The sequence below is a fragment of the Tachyglossus aculeatus genome, chromosome 18, assembly GCF_015852505.1.
Source record: "Tachyglossus aculeatus isolate mTacAcu1 chromosome 18, mTacAcu1.pri, whole genome shotgun sequence".
NCBI lineage: Eukaryota > Metazoa > Chordata > Mammalia > Monotremata > Tachyglossidae > Tachyglossus > Tachyglossus aculeatus.
Window position 1 is genome coordinate 16,813,100 of NC_052083.1, and position 18,632 is coordinate 16,831,731.

General features: G+C 40.8%; 1 protein-coding gene and 2 non-coding genes across 3 annotated transcripts in view; 1 reads left to right on the forward strand and 2 right to left on the reverse strand.

Annotated features, from left to right (window-relative positions):
* Positions 1 to 18,632, reverse strand: part of ABCA13 (ATP binding cassette subfamily A member 13) — a 249,825-nt gene that overhangs the window by 42,133 nt on the left and 189,060 nt on the right. The window contains exons 51-54 of the mRNA XM_038760086.1: positions 18,098 to 18,254; positions 15,333 to 15,586; positions 13,372 to 13,567; positions 11,030 to 11,139 (exon numbers count right to left, since the gene is read on the reverse strand). Of these exons, the coding sequence (XP_038616014.1) occupies positions 11,030 to 11,139; positions 13,372 to 13,567; positions 15,333 to 15,586; positions 18,098 to 18,254 (717 nt within the window). The remainder of the gene's footprint in view (positions 1 to 11,029; positions 11,140 to 13,371; positions 13,568 to 15,332; positions 15,587 to 18,097; positions 18,255 to 18,632) is intronic.
* Positions 8,322 to 8,459, forward strand: LOC119940531. The gene has a single exon (XR_005455004.1). It is a non-coding gene; the product is annotated as a small nucleolar RNA SNORA7 (small nucleolar RNA).
* On the reverse strand, positions 10,835 to 10,972 carry LOC119940464. The gene has a single exon (XR_005454941.1). It is a non-coding gene; the product is annotated as a small nucleolar RNA SNORA7 (small nucleolar RNA).

An 18,632-nucleotide genomic window follows, 5' to 3' on the forward strand; every position in this document is an offset into this window, starting at 1 on the left:
AGCACATCTTTGTATTTGCAATGCTATCAAGGTCTTTGAGAAAGGGAATGTAAATTTCAGGGTATTCATTTTTCATAAATGTGTTTTCCAAGATAATCAGGTTATTACAAATAAAGTGGATATAGAGTAGTAAACATCTTTTTTGTACTGTAAAAAAGATGAGCATAAAAAAACCCCAAATGAACCACGTAGAAATCTGTCTCCATATTGCCTAATAAAGGCTAAGGTAACCGAAGGAAACAATGGATAAAATAAAACAGTTCTTTAAACGCTGAGGCAGAGTGTCTAAGATTGTTAAACCTCCCATAAAAGGGCAATTTACCATTTAAGGATGGAGGTTATTTGGGATTAATGAGATAGTACTTCTCCATTGAAATATTTTGGCTCTCAATAACAGTAAAGTTTTGGAGAATGTTAGTAAAGTTCAGTGTGTTGGTTAGGGTATGTGAACACATGCTTTTCCATATATATATATATATATAGAGAGAGAGAGAGAGAGAGAGAGAGATTACAATAATTGAGTGAAGTCTCACAATTTGACAGTGTTTATTGTCAGAGTCTGATGAATAATCCATAGTCCTATATCAATTTTGTAGCCTACTACTGGATCTGATTTATGATACATCAAATTAGATGTATTCATTAAAATGTCTGATTCTTAGAGGGTATAGTTATTAAAATTCTGCCTATTTGGAGTAACTGGAGCTACTAATGGATGACTATTACAATACAAGAGTTTGTGCTGAGCTTGTTTCACAGGAGTGGACCAAGATGTCCTGGAGCAAATCCAGTGTTATCAGTCAATCAAAGGCATTTTTTGAGTACTCACTGTGTGCACAGCATTTTACTAAGTCCCTGGAAAGTACCATGCAATATATTGAGTTGGTAAACATGATCCCTGACCACAAGGAGCTTATAGTCCACAAGCGAAGACAGACATTAAAATAAATCACTATTTCCACCGTTAAGGGAAATAGTAAAGGATATGTGTGTAAGTGCTGTGGAAACCTGGATTTATTCATTCATTCAATCATATTTATTGAGCACTTACTGTTTGCAGAGCACTTTACTAAGTGCTTGGGTGAGCACTACATAAAAACAGACAAGTCCAGCTCCCAGTGAGTGAGTAAATCCGGATCCTTAGGCTAGTCATAACAGTGGCATAAGAATCCAAATAATACTCTAAAAAGGGCAGAATTATGCATCTTAATTTAGCTGAGACAGGACCAAATTTTCATAGGCTCTTCTGGGCAATTTTGCATTTAAGATTGTGAATTTAAGATAATGTTGTAAAAATGATCTACATCAAAGAATCCTTCTATTCATGCTATAACTCTACCACAAATGCTTTTTGCCCTTTCCCTCTCTACAGGGAGGAGGCAGGATGGCATTAATAGTTTAGCAAAGTCTGTAGCCTTCCCCACTACTTTATTTCATCCACTCTTCTCTCAGATAAGGCTGGTTGCCTGGAAATGGGGGTTTCCAAAATGCTTGTTTTCTGGGTCATCCTTTAAACTAAAGCCATCCCTGTTTATATGTGTTAATTGCTTTAAGGATAGCAAAAAGTCAGCGATGCCCTGACCTCTCTCCTTCTCTGCAGTCTTACATTTCCTCCTGGTTTCAAGTCATCTGTACTTGACTGTATCAACTGACACCTTAAACTTAACATGCCCAAAACAGAACTCCTCATCTTCCCATCCAAACCTTCACTTTGACTTTCCTATCATTATATCAATCAATCAATCGTATTTATTGAGCGCTTACTATGTGCAGAGCACTGTACTAAGCGCTTGGGAAGTACAAATTGGCAACATATAGAGACAGTCCCTACCCAACAGTGGGCTCACAGTTTGAAAGGACTAATAGACACTACCATCATCCTCCAATAAGCTTGGTGTCATCCTTGACTCATCATTATAGGGGAGGGATATATTTAAGGTCTTTGAGTCATCACCTATAGTATGAAGCTTGTTTTTTCCACAATTGTCAGGTTGATGGCCAGGTTGGCATTCTCATACTGATATCACCCCAGAGATAGTTTTAAACTGCTTTGGATTTTCCTCTAAATTCCCTCTTTCAACTCCCTCTCCTTAAGGTTGCATCCATTAGTGAATAGACTGACAGCTGAAATTCAAAGTAGCCAACTGACCTGTGAAGATAGATATCAAGCTTTCCTTCCCTACAAAAATAAACCAATTGACTTTCAAGAATAATGAGCTTGGGAGAAATTTACATTTTCTCTGTCAGTTGTTTGAGAACAATAATGCCCCTCAAGTTATGTACTTCCAGGGATGTTCAGATTGGAATTCCATTTTATACAGCTTCCAATGTCAACAGTTACACTGATTTCATGACTCATTAAGAATGAAGGACAAGCCTCGGTCTTGAGTCCCGGAGAAAGAACTTGAGCAAACAAATTGACCCTAACTTCCCCACTGGGAAGTAGAGACCTAAGCAAATGAGTCCCAATTCTACCTCTCCTGCCCTGTCCTCTCTCCTTCCCTGCAGTCTTACATTTCCTCTTGGCCTCAAGACATTTGTATTTGGATGTCCCAAATGACACCTTAACTTTAACATGCACAAAACAGAACTCCTCATCTTTCCACGCAAACCTCTCCCTGACTTTCCTACTGATATAGGAAACACCACCACCATCGTCCCATAACATCCATCCCATAACAACCTTAACTCGTCTCTCTCATTCAAGCCACTTATTCAGGTTGTCACTGACTCCTATCAATTCTACCTGCAGAATATCTCTAAAGTTTATCATTTCTTCCCCCAACCAAACTGTTGCCACATTGAACCAAGCACTGATTTCCTACCTGTGAAAGAGACTGAAAATGAGCGGCCTGAGAGATAGGCAAAGAATCAGGAGAGGACATTGTTAGTGAAGTCACGGACAGATAATATTCAAGGAGAAGGGGGTGGTCAGCAGTATTTATGGCAATTGAGAGGTCGAGGAGGATTAGGATGGAGTAAAGGCCATTGGATTTGACAAGAAGGAGATCATCAGTGACCTATGAGATCATTGGTGACCTCTGACCTTCAAAGCCCTCTCTAATTCCCTGAATCGATCTCCATTCAACTCTTTTGTGTCTTATTCTGTTCATGGTATGATGCTAATTTACCTCAGAGTGCTCCCCCTTCACCCTATCTAGTTATGAGTTAAAGAATAAAAAATATCACATTTGTAATTTACTAAAGACTGTCTAGTGGTTTTGTTGTATTGATGTGGCACCTTACAATAACATGGAACATTGAACAGATTGCTCGTTGGCATTGAAGAACAGTAGACCATTACACATTTTGTTATTGTGAGCATTCTGGTTCCAAACTAGGAAATCTCTCCCTAAAGTTAATTTATTCCATTTAGCTGTGTATAAGCATTTAAATAAATTACTGTCATTAATGAATAAGAATATCTGCTTTCTTTCCTATGGTCACACTCTATTTCTACCTCTGTCATTGTCTATAAACAGCTTTTTAATTACTAAACACCAGATAGACAGATATTAAATTAATCATGAACTCTAACTCTCCCCATAGTCACATTTGCTTCAGACCAAAGTAATGTTTAAAATTTCTCTTCCTATTATTGCTGTAAAGGTAGCAATTACAAATTTAATAAAACAGAATGGGAAATGCCCTCTCTTTTAAAATTTTAGTATAAAAAAACTATTAAAAGCTAAATACAAAACAAATTTAAAATAGTTCCTGACAAAGAAAAATGAGGCTAACTACATTTCTGATGACCTGGTTTGCACTGTCCTGAAATGTGAACTGACATGTAGATACTTTAAGATTGATGAAGTCTGAACCAAATGCAAATGATAGGAATCCAAGATTGAACATCAGAATGAGAATTTAAAAAATGGTTTCCCTCCTTTGATGGGCCCATTTTGAATTGTGAAAGGTAGTAGGATGAGTGTGCCCTCGATGACTCCTGGATTTTCTGAACAGGAAAAATCAATCGATCATATTTCTTAAGCGGCTACAGTGGGCAGAACACTATACTAAGTGCTTGGGAGAGTGAAATATAATAGTGTTAGGCATGATTCCTGCCCTCAAGGAGCTTACAATCTAAGTGAAGGGGCTTACAATATCAAACAACACACAGTGCAGAAGAAAAGCTTGTAATCATCTTTCCTCTAACACTGTACATCAAAATTCCCCATCCAGATACTTGGGTTCCAACAGGCAATAAATGATTGATGAATTCAAAAATTGTGTTTATTGAGCAACTGCTGTACACACAGCACCATACTAAAGGCTTGAAACAGTGTTATAGCAGTATAAAACATTCATAAAAATGATGATAGTGATATATTTTAGGGGGTTACTATGCGCCAAGTACTTTCCTAAGTCCCGGGATAGATGTAAAATAAACAAGTTAGACACAGTTCCTGCCTCACACAGGGCTTACAGTTTAAGGGGAAGAAAGGACAGTTATTTTGTCCCCATTTTACAGATGAGGAGACTGAGACATAGAGAAGTTAAGTGATATTCCCAAAGTCCCACAGCAGCCCAGAGACACAGCCAGGATTAGAGCACAAATTCTAATCAGCAGCCTGGGCTAGTGGATAGAGCATGAGTCAGAAGGTCATGGGTTCTAATTCAGGCTCCGCCACTTGTCTACTGTGTGACCTTGGGCAAGTCACTTCACCTCTCTGTGGCTCAGTTACCTCATTTGTAAAATAGGACTTGAGACCGTGAATCCCATGTCGGACAGGGACTGTGTCCAATCTGATTTGCTTTGTATCCACCCTAGTGTTTAGTAGAGTGTCTAGCACATAGTAAGCTCTTAACAAATAGCATAATTATTATTAAAAAAAGACAGGATATGACGAATTTGAAGAAGAGTGGTGGCCATTTGGATAGATATAGATATAGATAGGGATGGAACTTTTTGAGGAAAAATTGTGGAGAGAAAACTGCTAGGACATAGCTAAATGCGAGAATTGAAAGAGAAGTGAGGAATCAAGGACCAATCAATCAAATCAATCAATTTCCTAAGCACTTGGAAGATTAATACAATAGATTTGGCATACAGGATTTCTGCCATCACATAAGGTTTGTGGTCCTTGGAATTGGCAACAGTGATGGGGTTGGCAACTCTGAGGGGAAAGTTAAGTAAGGTAAAGGTTGGGAGGAAACAATAACTCCATTTGAGGAAGGTTTAATTTAACATGTCAGAGGGATATCCAGGTGGAGATGTTCTGAAGACAAAGAGAAATATGAGATCGCAGAGGAGATGAAAGGCGAGGACCTAGCAAAATCGGTTTGGAAATGATCTATAGTGTTTCCTTGATGCCAGTCCCTGCCCTTTCCCTGCATACGATATCTACAGTGTCATACCGTGATCTGAACCACATTCCTTAGTAGCTGACCCAAAGTTGCTCTAGTTAGGATATTCCCAGAATTGGGAGAGCAATTGGATGCCTCTTGGAGCAGTGTGGCTTAGTGGAAAGAGCACAGTAGTAGGAGGCAGGAGACACAGTTCCTAGTCCTGGCTCTGCCATTTTCACACTCAATGTGAGCCTATTCTTTCTGACAGGGTGCCCCAAAATCACTGCCTCTCACTTCCTGAAGTCAGTACTGCTTCCTTAGCACATGTAAAGGGGCATTCTAGTCAATTAATCAATCAGTGAGATTTATTGAGTGCTTACTGTGTGAAGAGCACTCTACTAAGCACTTAGGAGAGCACAAGATAACAGAGTTGGCAGACATGCTCTCTGCCCACAGTGAAAATAGACACAATCCCTTCCCTCAAGGAGCTTACAGTCTAGAGAGGAGATCACAGCCTACTGACACCTTAAACTGAACAGTTCTAAAACTGAACAGTCCAACTTCCTTCCTAATTCCACACCTCCTACCTTCCCCCTCGCTATCAGAAACTTCATCATCCTTCCTGCCCCAGGAGCCCACAATCTTGGTATCATCTCAGGGTCCCCAAAACTGCAATCACCTGGTTGCAGTAAGCACTCAATAAATATGATTGAAAGAATGAATGAATGCCAATGGCTGGCAAGTGCATCAGCCTGACTTCTAGCCACAGGCTGTTGAGAAAGATTACTGGAACTGGGATTCAGGTTCTGGCTCTGGCTCTGCCACTTGTTTGCTGAGTGACCTTGGGCAAGTCACTTGACTGATATGGCTCTCAATCTCTTCATCTGTAAAATGGTGCACAAAACCTGCTCTCCCTATCTCTTAGACTGTGAACCCCATATGGGATTGAGCCTGTGGTCAGATCTGATTATATTGGGTCTACCCCAGCACTTAGCACAGTGCTTGGAACAGTAACTACTTAATAAATGCCATCATTATTCCCCTAGATAAGGCAGGCTAGCCCCTGAACTTCAGCTCTGACTACATTCTGTGTCCATGTAGCCCAGACTCAACCTCTTTAACCTAATCATAAAGCTACTCCTTGTCCCTGGAGCCTGCAGGAGTGTTTGGAGTTTGAGGATAGAGGAGAAACACAGGGAGAAGGGGGAACAGAGACAATCCTATTTCCAGAAGGAAACAGTGTCCAGAAGCATTTTCCAAGACATTCCCCTAGTGCTGGCTCTCCTTACAACCAGCTCTCTGGCTTAAAACTGTTGGAGCTGTCCAAAATGTCCTTGCTGTTCAAGGACCTCTGCAACCTAATGCTGATCTGTGGATCATTCTGTTGACTTTCCCTTTCTATTTATTTTCCATTCAATCCCGAAGCTGATGGCTCCTCACTTGAAGGATTTTCCTGATAAATTCTTATCTGGGTGCAAAACATTTCACAGCACTCTCTGATTAAAAGCCAATAAAACTAAATCTGGAGAAATGCCCAGAAAAACACGGAGTCAAATAATTCCTGGGAGCCTCACTAAATGCTATTTTTGAGCTTATGAATATATGTGGGCAGTGCCACCCACCCTCTGAAAGCATCTTAATAATGATAATAATAATTACAGTATTTGTTAAGAGCCTACTATGTGCCAGCAGTATTCAAAGCACTGGGGTACATACAAGATAACAGGTTGGGCACAGTCCTTGTCCGACAAGGGGCTTATAGTCTTAATCTTAAACCTTGGCACATCACAACTTCTCTGCTCCTCAGTAACCTCGTCAGCAGAATGGGGATTCAATATCTGTTCTCCCGCCTTAGGTTGTGAGCCCTGTGTGGGACAGGCATATGAGGAAACTGGAATTAGAACCCACGTCCTCTAATTCCCCAAGCCGTGGTCTTTCCCCTAGGCTGCTGCTCCTCATTATATTTATTGAGTACCTCCTGGCTGCTGAGCACTGTATTAAATGTTGGGAAATTTAACAACCTGAAGGAGCCCTGAAGGAGCTTGCAATCTTATGAGGGAGACAGACATTAAAATAAATGACACACAAGAGGAAGTACCGGAGTATAAAAATATGGGGGGTTTGTGAGTTCTTAATTAGTTCTCTGAAAGGAAAATCAACCCAACCTAACTAAGTAGCATTTCAGATTAATCAATCAGAGGTATTTATTGAGCACTTATTGTGGACAGAGCACTGTACTGAAATCTTGGGTAAGTACAATAATAGTGCATAGGCAGGATTCCTGCCCTCAGGGAGTTTACAGTCTGAAAGATGCAATTGTCTCTTTTCAAATGCTAATTTCAACGTGTCTAGCTAGAAGTGAATACTGGGATATCCCACACTGGCTCACAAGCTTCCTTCAGAGCACTAACACATCCATTTTTCATTGTCACATAAAACTTTTTTCAGCGTTCTCTCTCATGCCTCATCTTTGACTAGTAGGTTTAAAAGAACGCTGAGAAATGCATCTTAAATTCCATGTAGGAAAGAAAATTAAATTCATTCGATGCCCTTGTAAATGCACCAATAACTAATGAGGTGCAAATAGGAAAAGAGGCACATTTAATAGAAGTGTTTTTAATGGAGTGTGTTGCCCTCTAATTAGTGGTACATTTTCATTACTTCTGTTGCAGAAGCATTTTATTACATGTCTTAGTTATAATAGGAACGTTTTTGGAAGGAGTTGAATTTACCTGCAGCTTTCTCATCTAAGTAGGTAAGTAAATCTCACCCTTCCTTAGCCCGATTAGTATTTGGACATGAATATTTTTGCTAGGATGGTAGGGAGGAACTTTCATTTAGTTTGTGTTACTTAAAAGGAATTGCATGAGGGCAGCCTTAAACATGCATCTGGGCTAGGTTGCAAATTGTGTTTCGCATATCAGTGGCAGAGTCTTCTTAACTAACCAGTTTTTAAACCACTTTCTTTGGACATATTTACAACTGGAGCCCAGAAAAAAATATTGTGATTTGTGCTTAAGCAGGAAGTAGAACCCCTCTCAGGATCGCACCTGGAGAGTTTCCAGTACCCTACCAGTCTCGACTACAGGAGGGATAGTCAAGCAGAAGCCTGCCTATTCCATTCCTAGCTTGGGCAATGGCTAGCATGTGGAAGACAATCTGCTACAAGTTAAAACTCACCTGTGCTGGGCAGCAGCGGCATGAGAGAGTCATAGGCGGAGGTTTGAGTTTACTGTGTGCAAGAAGGCAATGGTAAACCACTTCCATATTTTTACCAAGAAAACTCTATGGATATACTACCAGAATGATTACAGCTTGAGGTGGGGCTTTCTGGGAGACCTATGTCCATGAAGTCGCTATGGGTCAGAAATGACTCAACAGCATATGACAATAGAAGGAGGTAGGAAAGGAATTAAGTCCAGAAGTATAAAGTCCTACTATCTTTAAAAGGGAAAAAGCTACTGATTCCTTTTATTTTCAGTGATTTTAGAGGCTAAAAATTATATGTATATAAATATATATATTATATATAATTATACATATAAACAGTACTATAATAATCTATATAAATATATAAATAAACAGTACAATATATATATTATTATATATTATGTACATAATAATACTGTTTAAGTGCTTACTATATGCCAGGCTCTGTATTGAGCCCTGGGATAGTTACAAGATAACTGGGGCCCGCATGAAGCTCCCATTGTAAACTGGAAGGAGGAGGATTTAATCCCTCACCAGAATTTTACAAAGAAGTAACTGATGCACAGAGCAGTGAAGTGACTTGCCCAAGGTCACACAGCAGACAAGAAAGTGTTATAGCCGGGTTTAGAACCCAGGTCCTCTGATTACCAAACCCATGCTCTTTCCATCAGGCTTGCTGCTTTTTATGTTGCGCTATTTAAAGAAAACAGAAGTCTCCTCTTTTGGGATCTCTTCTTGGCGATATTATGGTACTTCTGTTTTCTATTCATACTGTATGGGTGAAATTTGATTTGAATATTTTTTTTCATTGATATAGTACTTTTATTCCTAAAGACTTTAAATCCTCCATAGATGTTCCCACTGTATATCTCATTCAGACTTCTAGACTGTGAGCCCGCTGTTGGGTAGGGACTGTCTCTATGTGTTGCCGACTTCTACTTCCCAAGCGCTTAGTACAGTACTCTGCACACAGTTAGTGCTCAATAAATAAGATTGATTGATTGATTGATTCAGACTCAGCTCCATACTTATAATTTAACACCTATATTTACTTCGTGTTAACCATTTTAGGAAATGTTTGCAAGGTACTGAACTCACATTATTCTGTCTGTCCTTTATAATGTATTGAGATAAAAGGATGCATTTACACTATCCAGTGATTTTTAATGGACTGAAGTGGGGAGGAATCAGGAGTCAAGACCAAAACTCTACATTCTGATTTTCAATGATCATGCAACTCACGCTGAAACCAAAAGGCAATTTTCAAATGGCAGTGGCCTAAAAAATAGCTAATATATGTAAAAAGGTAAGCAGCACGGGGGAGACACAAACACTTGGGAAAAATGACCTGTTTCAGCCCAATTGTATTGTTTAACCAGATGAATTTGGTCTTATCTAAGCCAGGTCTTCTAACCATTAGCTAGTACCTATACTTAAATAAGGCCCTCATGAAGACACACAAATTACTTAATAAAAGAGATTACTTAATTTTGAATCAATCCATTTTTAATATTTCTTCAGCATATTTTTGTTAAATGTGATTTGTTCTTATCCTGAACAGAGTACCAACTGGAAAAATCCCAGATTGTTTCTCAGCAGATGATTTCTCATATTACTTAAAACTCTCTGCTTCAAGTGGGAACTGGTACAACTGTGAAGAAGGGTCGGAGGAGAAAGGGCTGAAAATGGGAGATATAGCATGATTGGAGAAAGTTTAAAGAGTAAATGCTGAAAAATTGCACACAGATTTCTAACTTTTTAAAATGGAATTTGTTAGTGCTTTCTATGTGCCAGGCATTGTTCAAAGCATTGGGGTAGACACAAGGTAATTAGGTTGGATACAGTCTATGTTGCATATGGGCTCAATGCAAAGCCTGGCACATAGTAAGCAGTATTTTTATAGTAATATATAATACAGTATATAATAGACTACCATTATTATAATAGTATATAATACAGTAGTATTATATATGTGTATATATATATTTATACATGTTTATATATAATTTTTAGACTCTAAAGTCACTGAAAATAAAAGGAAACAGCAATCAGTAGCTTTTCCCCTTTTACAGGTAGGACTTCATATTTCCTGTACTTAATTCCTTTCCTACCTCCTTGTATTGTCATATGCTGTTGAGTCATTTCTGATCCATAGTGGCTTCACGGACACATCCCTCCCAGAGTGCCCCACCTCCATCTCGTTCTGGTAGTGTATCCAAAGAGTTTTCTCAGTGAAAATATGGAATGATTTACCATTACCTTCTTCCACACAGTAAACCTGAATCTCCACCTTGGACTCTCTCATGCCGCTGCTGCCCAGCACAGGTGAGTTTTGACTTGTAGCAGATTCCCTTCCATTCGCTAGCCACTGCCCAAGCTAGGAATGGGAAGGGTATGCCTCTGCTTGACTCTGCTTCCTGTAGCTGAGACTGGTAGAGTACGGGAAACTCTCCAGGTGCGATCCTGAGATGGGGCTTGATCGTTAGCCTTGTTAAAAAAGAGAAATTTCAAACCAAATCTGTGTTATTACCCTGTTGGAGTCTTGAAAACAGCTCGGCCTCCCGATGGAGGGATGTCACCGGTTAGCATCCTGAATGTTGTGCTCTTTCCCGCTCCATTCATTCCCAGGAGCCCAAAGCACTGGTCAGAGGAGGGGAGAAGAGAAAAGAAAGTGAATTACAATCCTCAGCTTGGCAAAATCCCCAAAGCTAACAGTATTCACCATTAATGAAGTAACAGTTCAAACCCTGCATTGTGATGTAAAGATTTACTGCTTTTGGTGAAAGTACTGGTGGGTTAGCTCTCTGCCATCTAATTATGGTAAGATTCTGGGTAGACGACTTCTGGAGAAGATACTCAAAAAATTTAATTCTGTGCACAACTGAATGGTGAGGCAGATTCAGACCAGAAAACCATACAGGAGTGGTGATCTTTAAAGAATGGTAGTTATAGGAGAAAGTTAGATATGTGAAGGGAAAATTGGGATGTTCCATAGTAGTTACATAGTACCAATGATGGCAACCCATTCCTCTCTTCCTCCAAGCATCTTGTTCCCATTATAGGAAGCAGAAATCTTGACTAGGTGATCCATTAATCTGATCCAGTAATGCTACTGATATGTTTTTGTGTTTTTATGCTTTAGGAGAAGTCCAGAGAGTATCTCACAACTCTTTATGGACTTCAGGAAAACATCTGACATAGCAGCTTACCTGGGGTCTGACAACAATTGAAAAAGTTTAGCTCGTTAATATTGGGATGTTCCTGAGGTTTGAAGGTGTCCCCCCAAAAACAGTAGGGTGTGTAAACTACTAGAAAGACCCAGAGACAGTACTGAGACAGTACTGTGCTAAATTCTGGGATAGATACAAAATAATCATAACAATCCTGGTCTCTGTCCCACTTGGGATTAACATATTAAGTGTGAGGGATATTATGAGCAGGGGATATGGCTGTAATGTTGTTGTTTTGTACTCTCCCAAGTGATTAGGGTAGTGCTCTACATTCATTCTTTCAATCATGTTTACTGAGCACTTACTGTGTGCAGAACACTGTCCTAAGCGCTTGGGAGAGTACAATACAACAATAAACAGACACATTCCCTGCACACAATGATCTTACAGCCTAGAGGTGTGGAGACAGATATTAATATAAATAAATTACAGATATGTACATAAGTGCTATGGGGCTGGGAGTGGGGAAGAACAAAGGGAGCAAGTCAGGGTGATTCAGAAGAGAGTGGGAGAAGAGGAAAGGGGAGCTTAGTCTGGGAAGGCTTCTTGGAGGACTTGCTCCCTTAATAATAATAACATAATAATAATAATAATAATAATAATAATAATAATAATGTTTGTATTTCTTAAGAGCTATGTGCCATGCACTGTTCTAAGCACTGGGGTAGTTTCAAGGTAATCATGTTGTCCCACATGGGTCTCACAATCTTCATCCCCATTTTACGGATGAGATAACTGAAGCACAGAGAAGTTAAGTGGCTTGCCCAAGGTCACACAGCAGACTGGTGACAGAGCCGGGCTTAGGACCCACATCCTCTGACTCCCAAGCCTCTGCTTTTCTCACTAAGCCATGTTGCTTTGAAGCGGGGAAAGTAATTGTCCGTCTGATTTAAGGAGGCAGGGTGTTCCAGGCCAGAGACGGGACATGGGCTAGAGGTAGGTAGAGAGATAAGCGAGATGGAGACAGAGTGAAAAGGTTAGCATTAGAGGAGTGAAATGAGGGAGCTGGGTTGTAGAAGGAGAATAACGAGGTGAGGTAGGAGGTGACGAGGTGATTGAGTGCTTTAAAGTCAATGATGAAGAGTTTTTGCTTGATGCAGATGTGGGTGGGAAACCACTGGAGTTTTTTGAGGAGTGGGGTACCATGTCTTGAGTATTTTTTGTGGAAAAATGATCCGGGCAGCAGAGTAAAGTATTGACTGGAGTGGGGAGAGACAGGAGGCCGGGAGATCAGCAAGGAGGCTGATGCAGTAATCCTGGCAGGATGGAATGAGTGACTGTATTACATGATAACAGTTTGGTTGGAGAGGAAAGGGAGGATTTTAGTGATGTTGTGAAGGTGGGACCCAACAGTGAACACTCAAAAGATATGATTGATGGATTGATTGATTTCACATCCCTGTGAAAGTGAGTTACAGAGAAGCTGAGTGACTTGTCCAAGGTCACACAGCAAGCAAGCAGTGGAGCTGGGATTTAAATCTGGGTACTCTGGCTCCCAGCCCTGTGTTCTTTCTACTGCAGTATCCTGCTCACCCCGGGCTACAATTTCAAGCATTTTCATCATGAGACCAAGGGGATCCTAACAAGTAGTCATGATTTCCCCATTCCCCTCTGCCGAAGGAAAGGAGTGGTGCTTATTTACCTCTCCTCTTGGTATTCCCAAGCTAATATCTTTCACAGCTGTGCTTCTCTTGTGGAAGTGTTGGTAGCATTTCTCCAAGTGGTACAACAGAAGAACATCCCTGTCAGTTTGGCCCCCAAGGAGCCGCAAACGTTCCACTCTGACATCCAAATCTTCCTCAGGATCCAGGGTGCTGCTGCTGATGGAGGTGGAATCCCTAGGGAGGGAAAGCCAAAATGAATCCCCAAGGGGAATTCCACTGGGACCGGCCATGGGTGACTGAAACTTCTCTCGAGTCCAATCAGTGCTTCATGGCTCCCTGACCCTGCATTCCTGCTGAAAGCTGAGCAACAAGGACCTAGTTTCAATTTTTTAAATGAAGGAAACCTCAAAACTTCCCTCAAGATGATGTGCCTTGAGACATTGGACTGAAAGACTGTCGGCAAGATGAATAGTAGTTCCTGTGCTGTCTCGGAATGGCAATGGGTTTTGGTTTTGTTTTTCTTTTGCTATTTTTAGCAGGAGCACTGATGGAAATCTTTGGAGCACTGGTCTCATGAAGCCCAGTAAGTTTGAATTTCCCAGAATTTCTTCCCTGTTCCTGGATTGCTCAACCCTCCCCTGCCACTCCCAAGCTCAGGGACAACTTTTCTGGGCTGTAACCCTGAGGGAAGAAGTGGGGGGGAACGAAGTCAGTTTAGCAGAAGGAGGACAGGGAAGAGAAAAAAACAACCCTTAAAACAGGGCAAAAGTCATCCTCTAAGGATGGGAAGGGAAGAAAAAGGAAGCAGAAAATATCCAGAATGCCACCACCATCTCTAAGTAACACAAGGAGGATGGGAGAAGTTTCTATAATTTAGTGTAGTGGTTACCTCATTCACCTTATATTTATTCATTCATTCGTTCATTCAGTCACATTTATTGAGCGCTTACTGCGTGCAGAGCACTGTACTGAGTGTTTGGGAAGTACAAGTCGAAAACATATAGAGACGGTCCCTACATAACAACAGGCTCACAGTCTAGAAGATGGTCTCATATGATAATAATAATAATAACAATAATGGCGTGTATTAAGCACTTACTATGTGCAAAGCACTGTTCTAAGCCCTGGGGAGGTTACAAGGTGATCAGGTTGTCCCATGGGGGGCTCACAGTCTTAATCCCCATTTTAAAGATCAGGTAACTGAGGCCCAGAGAAGTGAAGTGACTTGCCCAAAGTCACATAGCTGACAATTGGCAGAGCTGGGATTTGAACCCATCACCTCTGACACCAAAGCTTGGGCTCTTTCCACTGAGCCATGGTGCTTCTCTAAAGCAGCAAAAAGTAAAAATAACTTTGTAAAAAGTATGTAAAAAGTTCCTGGACTCTAGACCGTAATATCATGGTGGGCAGAAAATGCATTTACCAAATGTTATTTCATACCCTCCTAAGTGCTTAGTACAGTGCCCTGCACACAGTCAGTATGGATATCATTGATTGATTAATTAAATTGGGGTTGGGAGGGAAAGATCGAGGAATTCTTAGTATTCCATCACTGCTGATCACAGATTAAGTGGGCAAGAAAAGGTATCATGCTATATATACCAAATGCTATGTAAGCCCTGGTTCTGCAGTTAGCAGGATTAATGTTAAAAAATGGGAAATTAGGAGACATCAGGATACCAACTAAAGGTGCATTTAAATTAACATTAAGGTTCACGCATTACGAAGGAGCAAATACATTAAGTTGATTAAATAACTGGAGAGATTATCTCTCATACTAGCACCATATCTTTTTGAAGTTCTCTTTCCATGGCTAGGCGGCTGAATCAGACCGAAAAAAAGAATCTGACAAAGCAAGGGCTCATTGGAGCTGTAGGTAATAATGATCAAATGTCTCATCTTCCAGCTTTCAGATGGACTTTATCTTTCTCCCATTCTCTAGAAAATAGGTCGGGAGCCATTAAAGCAAAAAGTAAACTAAATACTCTAGCAAACGCACCTTGGCTTCTGCAACAGATCCCAGTGTAGGAAAAATCGAAGGGCGAGCAGGATGGTTCCCTGTAGTGCCATTTCCATGAAGATCCAACCCAGAAAATTCATCTCAAAGGGGCTGACGTATGGGTCAATGCCAAAGTCGTGGGTTAGATCGAACTTGATCTGGTTGTAGCAGAGTTCTATCAAGCCCTGACCCAGGCAGAATTGAGGGAAAATTGTAAAGACCCATTTGAGAACACTATAGATCTGCTGCAAATTCTGTCGAAGGGAGAGAAAAGGGTAAGATGTCATTTTACACTGCCTCTCTATTCTTTCCTTACAGAAAACTCCAGGCAGAAACAATTACATGTCCACACTCTCCTATGCCTTTCTTCATATTTCTTACCCTCCAAGCGTGAGCTCCACAAAACATAACAACCTACCACACTGTGAACCATTTCATAGGCAGGATGAAAATGAAGGCATTAACAGGAGAAGTACAAAGGGGGACTAGAGAAGGAAAGCAGATTAATTGATAATAACAGCAACAGCCATTCTCACAAAAACACACACATACATAAATGCAAAAACATATCTACACATATTTGGTCTAATCAACACAAAGCACAGCAGAAAAAACACCAACAGATTAAACATGAATTTTCAAATCCAAATTTTCCATCTTTGAAAAAATCTGGCTTGTCTTTGATAGCCGAATGTTTCATAAGACAAACAGCGTGGCCTAGTGGATAGAGCATGGGCCTAGGAATCAGGAGGACCTGGGTTCTAATTCTGGTTCCTCCATGTCTGCCATGTAGCCTTGGGCAAATCATTTCATTTCTCTGTACCTCAACTACCTTATCTGTAAAATGGGGATGAAGACTGTGAGCCCAATGTAGGACATGGTCTGTGTCCAATCCGATTACCTTGTATCTACCCTAGCACTTAGTACAGTGCCTGTCACATAGTAAGTGCTTAAAAATGCCATAATTATTAATATTGTTATCATTATCGTTGTTATTATGGATATCTATTGGTCCTTCATTTTGGGAAGGAAAATATGAAAATCAAGATAAAGTATGCATCAAAAGTCAACCTAACCACTCATTTGAGGTATCATACATGCTTGCAGCACAAAATAGAAAAGTTATCACGACTGATGTGAAATCTCAAAGAATCACTGAATGCCACCAGGATGCAATCAGGGTATGGACGTCTAGCTGATCAATCAACTGGTGGGGTGACCGTGGGGCCAAATCCTCTTCATCTCATGGGCTGCTGCAGATGGGGAAAAAAGTAAAGGCTGCACATAATATTAATCACGATGGTATTTGTTAGGCGCTAACTACCTGTAGTCAGCTCTGGGATGGATACAAGCAAATCAAATTGGACACAGTCCCTGTCCCACATGGGGCTCACTGTCTCAATCCCCATTTGACAGATGAGTTAACTGGGGCACAGCAATGTGAAGTGACTTGCCCGAGGGTGGAGCCGGGATTAGTGCACATGCACTAAGAGAGCAAAATGCAGCATGTCTAAGACACACAGGGCAAGTCATGCTTACTGGAAGGGCAGACCCGCATCTGTCCTCTGTAGTTAATCTCAGAGGAGGGATTCCAACCTCCGAGCATGATAACTGGCTTGGGCCAACCACGACTCAGCTGAGGGAGGAGGAAACTGAGGCTCTGGGCTGCGGACCCCTTTCACCCTTGCTGCTGCAAAAGGGGCTCTTCTGTGGCACTTCCAGTTCTCCATCAGTGGCAGCAGTAGCAGCCCCCGCCCAGAACAAGGATCCGGATAGCAGGCAGGTTGGGGTTTTTTTCATGATATTTGTGAAGCGCTTACTATGTGTTAGCCACTGCACTAAGTGCTGAGGTAGATAAAAACTGATCAGGTTGGACACCATCCCTGTCCCACACTGGGCTCCCAGTTGTAATCCTCATTTCACAGTTGAGGTAACTGAGGCACAGAGAAGTTAAGTGACTTGCCCAAGGTCACACAGTAGACAACTGGTGGAGCCGGGAATAAAACCTAAAACCCAGGTCCTTCTTACTCCCAGGTCCTTCTTACTCCCAGGCCCATGCTCTATCCACTGGGCCACACTGCATGTGTGAGAGTGTGTGTGTGTGTGTGTGTGTGTGTGTGTGTGTGTGTGTGTGCGCGTGTTCGGGGGATAAGGGATGAGGGGAAGCAGTCTGCTCCCTCCATCTCCTGCTGCTACAACCATTAGGCTGCTCAAGAGTGAGGTGATCCTATCTACAAATTACTTTACTGTCAGTTTCCCTTATCAGACTATATATTCCTTGAGGTCAGGGATAGCGTCTGGGGACTTTATTGTACTCTTTCACGCAGAGTAAGTGCTTTTTATTGAGTGAAGGACATGTTTGTGTGTTTTTATGTAATGCTGGGTGTGTTTTTGAGAGAATGGGTCTTGCTCTTATCAATCCATCAGTCAAACGTATTTATTGAGCATTTACTATGTGCAAAGCAATTTACTAAGCACTTGGGAGAGGAAAATATAATAGAAGAGGAAAACATGAGTCCTGCCCTCAAGAAGCTTGCAGTCTAATGAGGGAAACAGACATTAAAATAAACTACAGATGGGTCTTCTCTCTTCTCTCTTTCCTGCCCCATTTTTTTCTATAATCTTGGGACAATTTGCCATTTCCTGGACCACCTCTAAGTTCATATCTTACCACCATTAGAATAGTACCACATGTATATATGAAAAATATGAGTCCTTTCCAGTGATACAAATATTCATGAGAAGTGTTATTGAGCTTCACTGACCTCTGCTTTGGAGATCACAGCTAATAGTCTTGGCATAATAGTCATTAACATGGTACAAAGTCCAAAGATAAAATTTAAGGAGACGTAAGAGATGAAAGCTACATTGGAACTTGAGAAGATTCTGGACATTAGGTACATCCATGGTAACGTTGCATATCTAAAGAAAAAAATGAAGAAGAATGTAGAGTTTACTATCTCAGTGATTTCTATGGGCAACATCCTGACTCTTTAAGAAAAGCCTTTTACCACAAATCATCAAACAATCAATTTACGGTATTTATTGAGTACTTACTGTGTAGACTACTATAGTTGGTAGACAAATTCCCTGACCATAAGGAGCATTTAGTCTAGACATTAAAATAAAATTCTGCTGAATCCAACTGATATTTCATTTGGCAATCTCTCACACACCTGAGTGGGAAAAGTTGGTATGGAAAAGCAGCCTATAAAACTGCATGTGAAATGTGAGGAAAGCATTTCGCTGTAGGTTTGGAGGGAACCATTATTGGGGATTAAAGCAGAAATGCTATTAGGA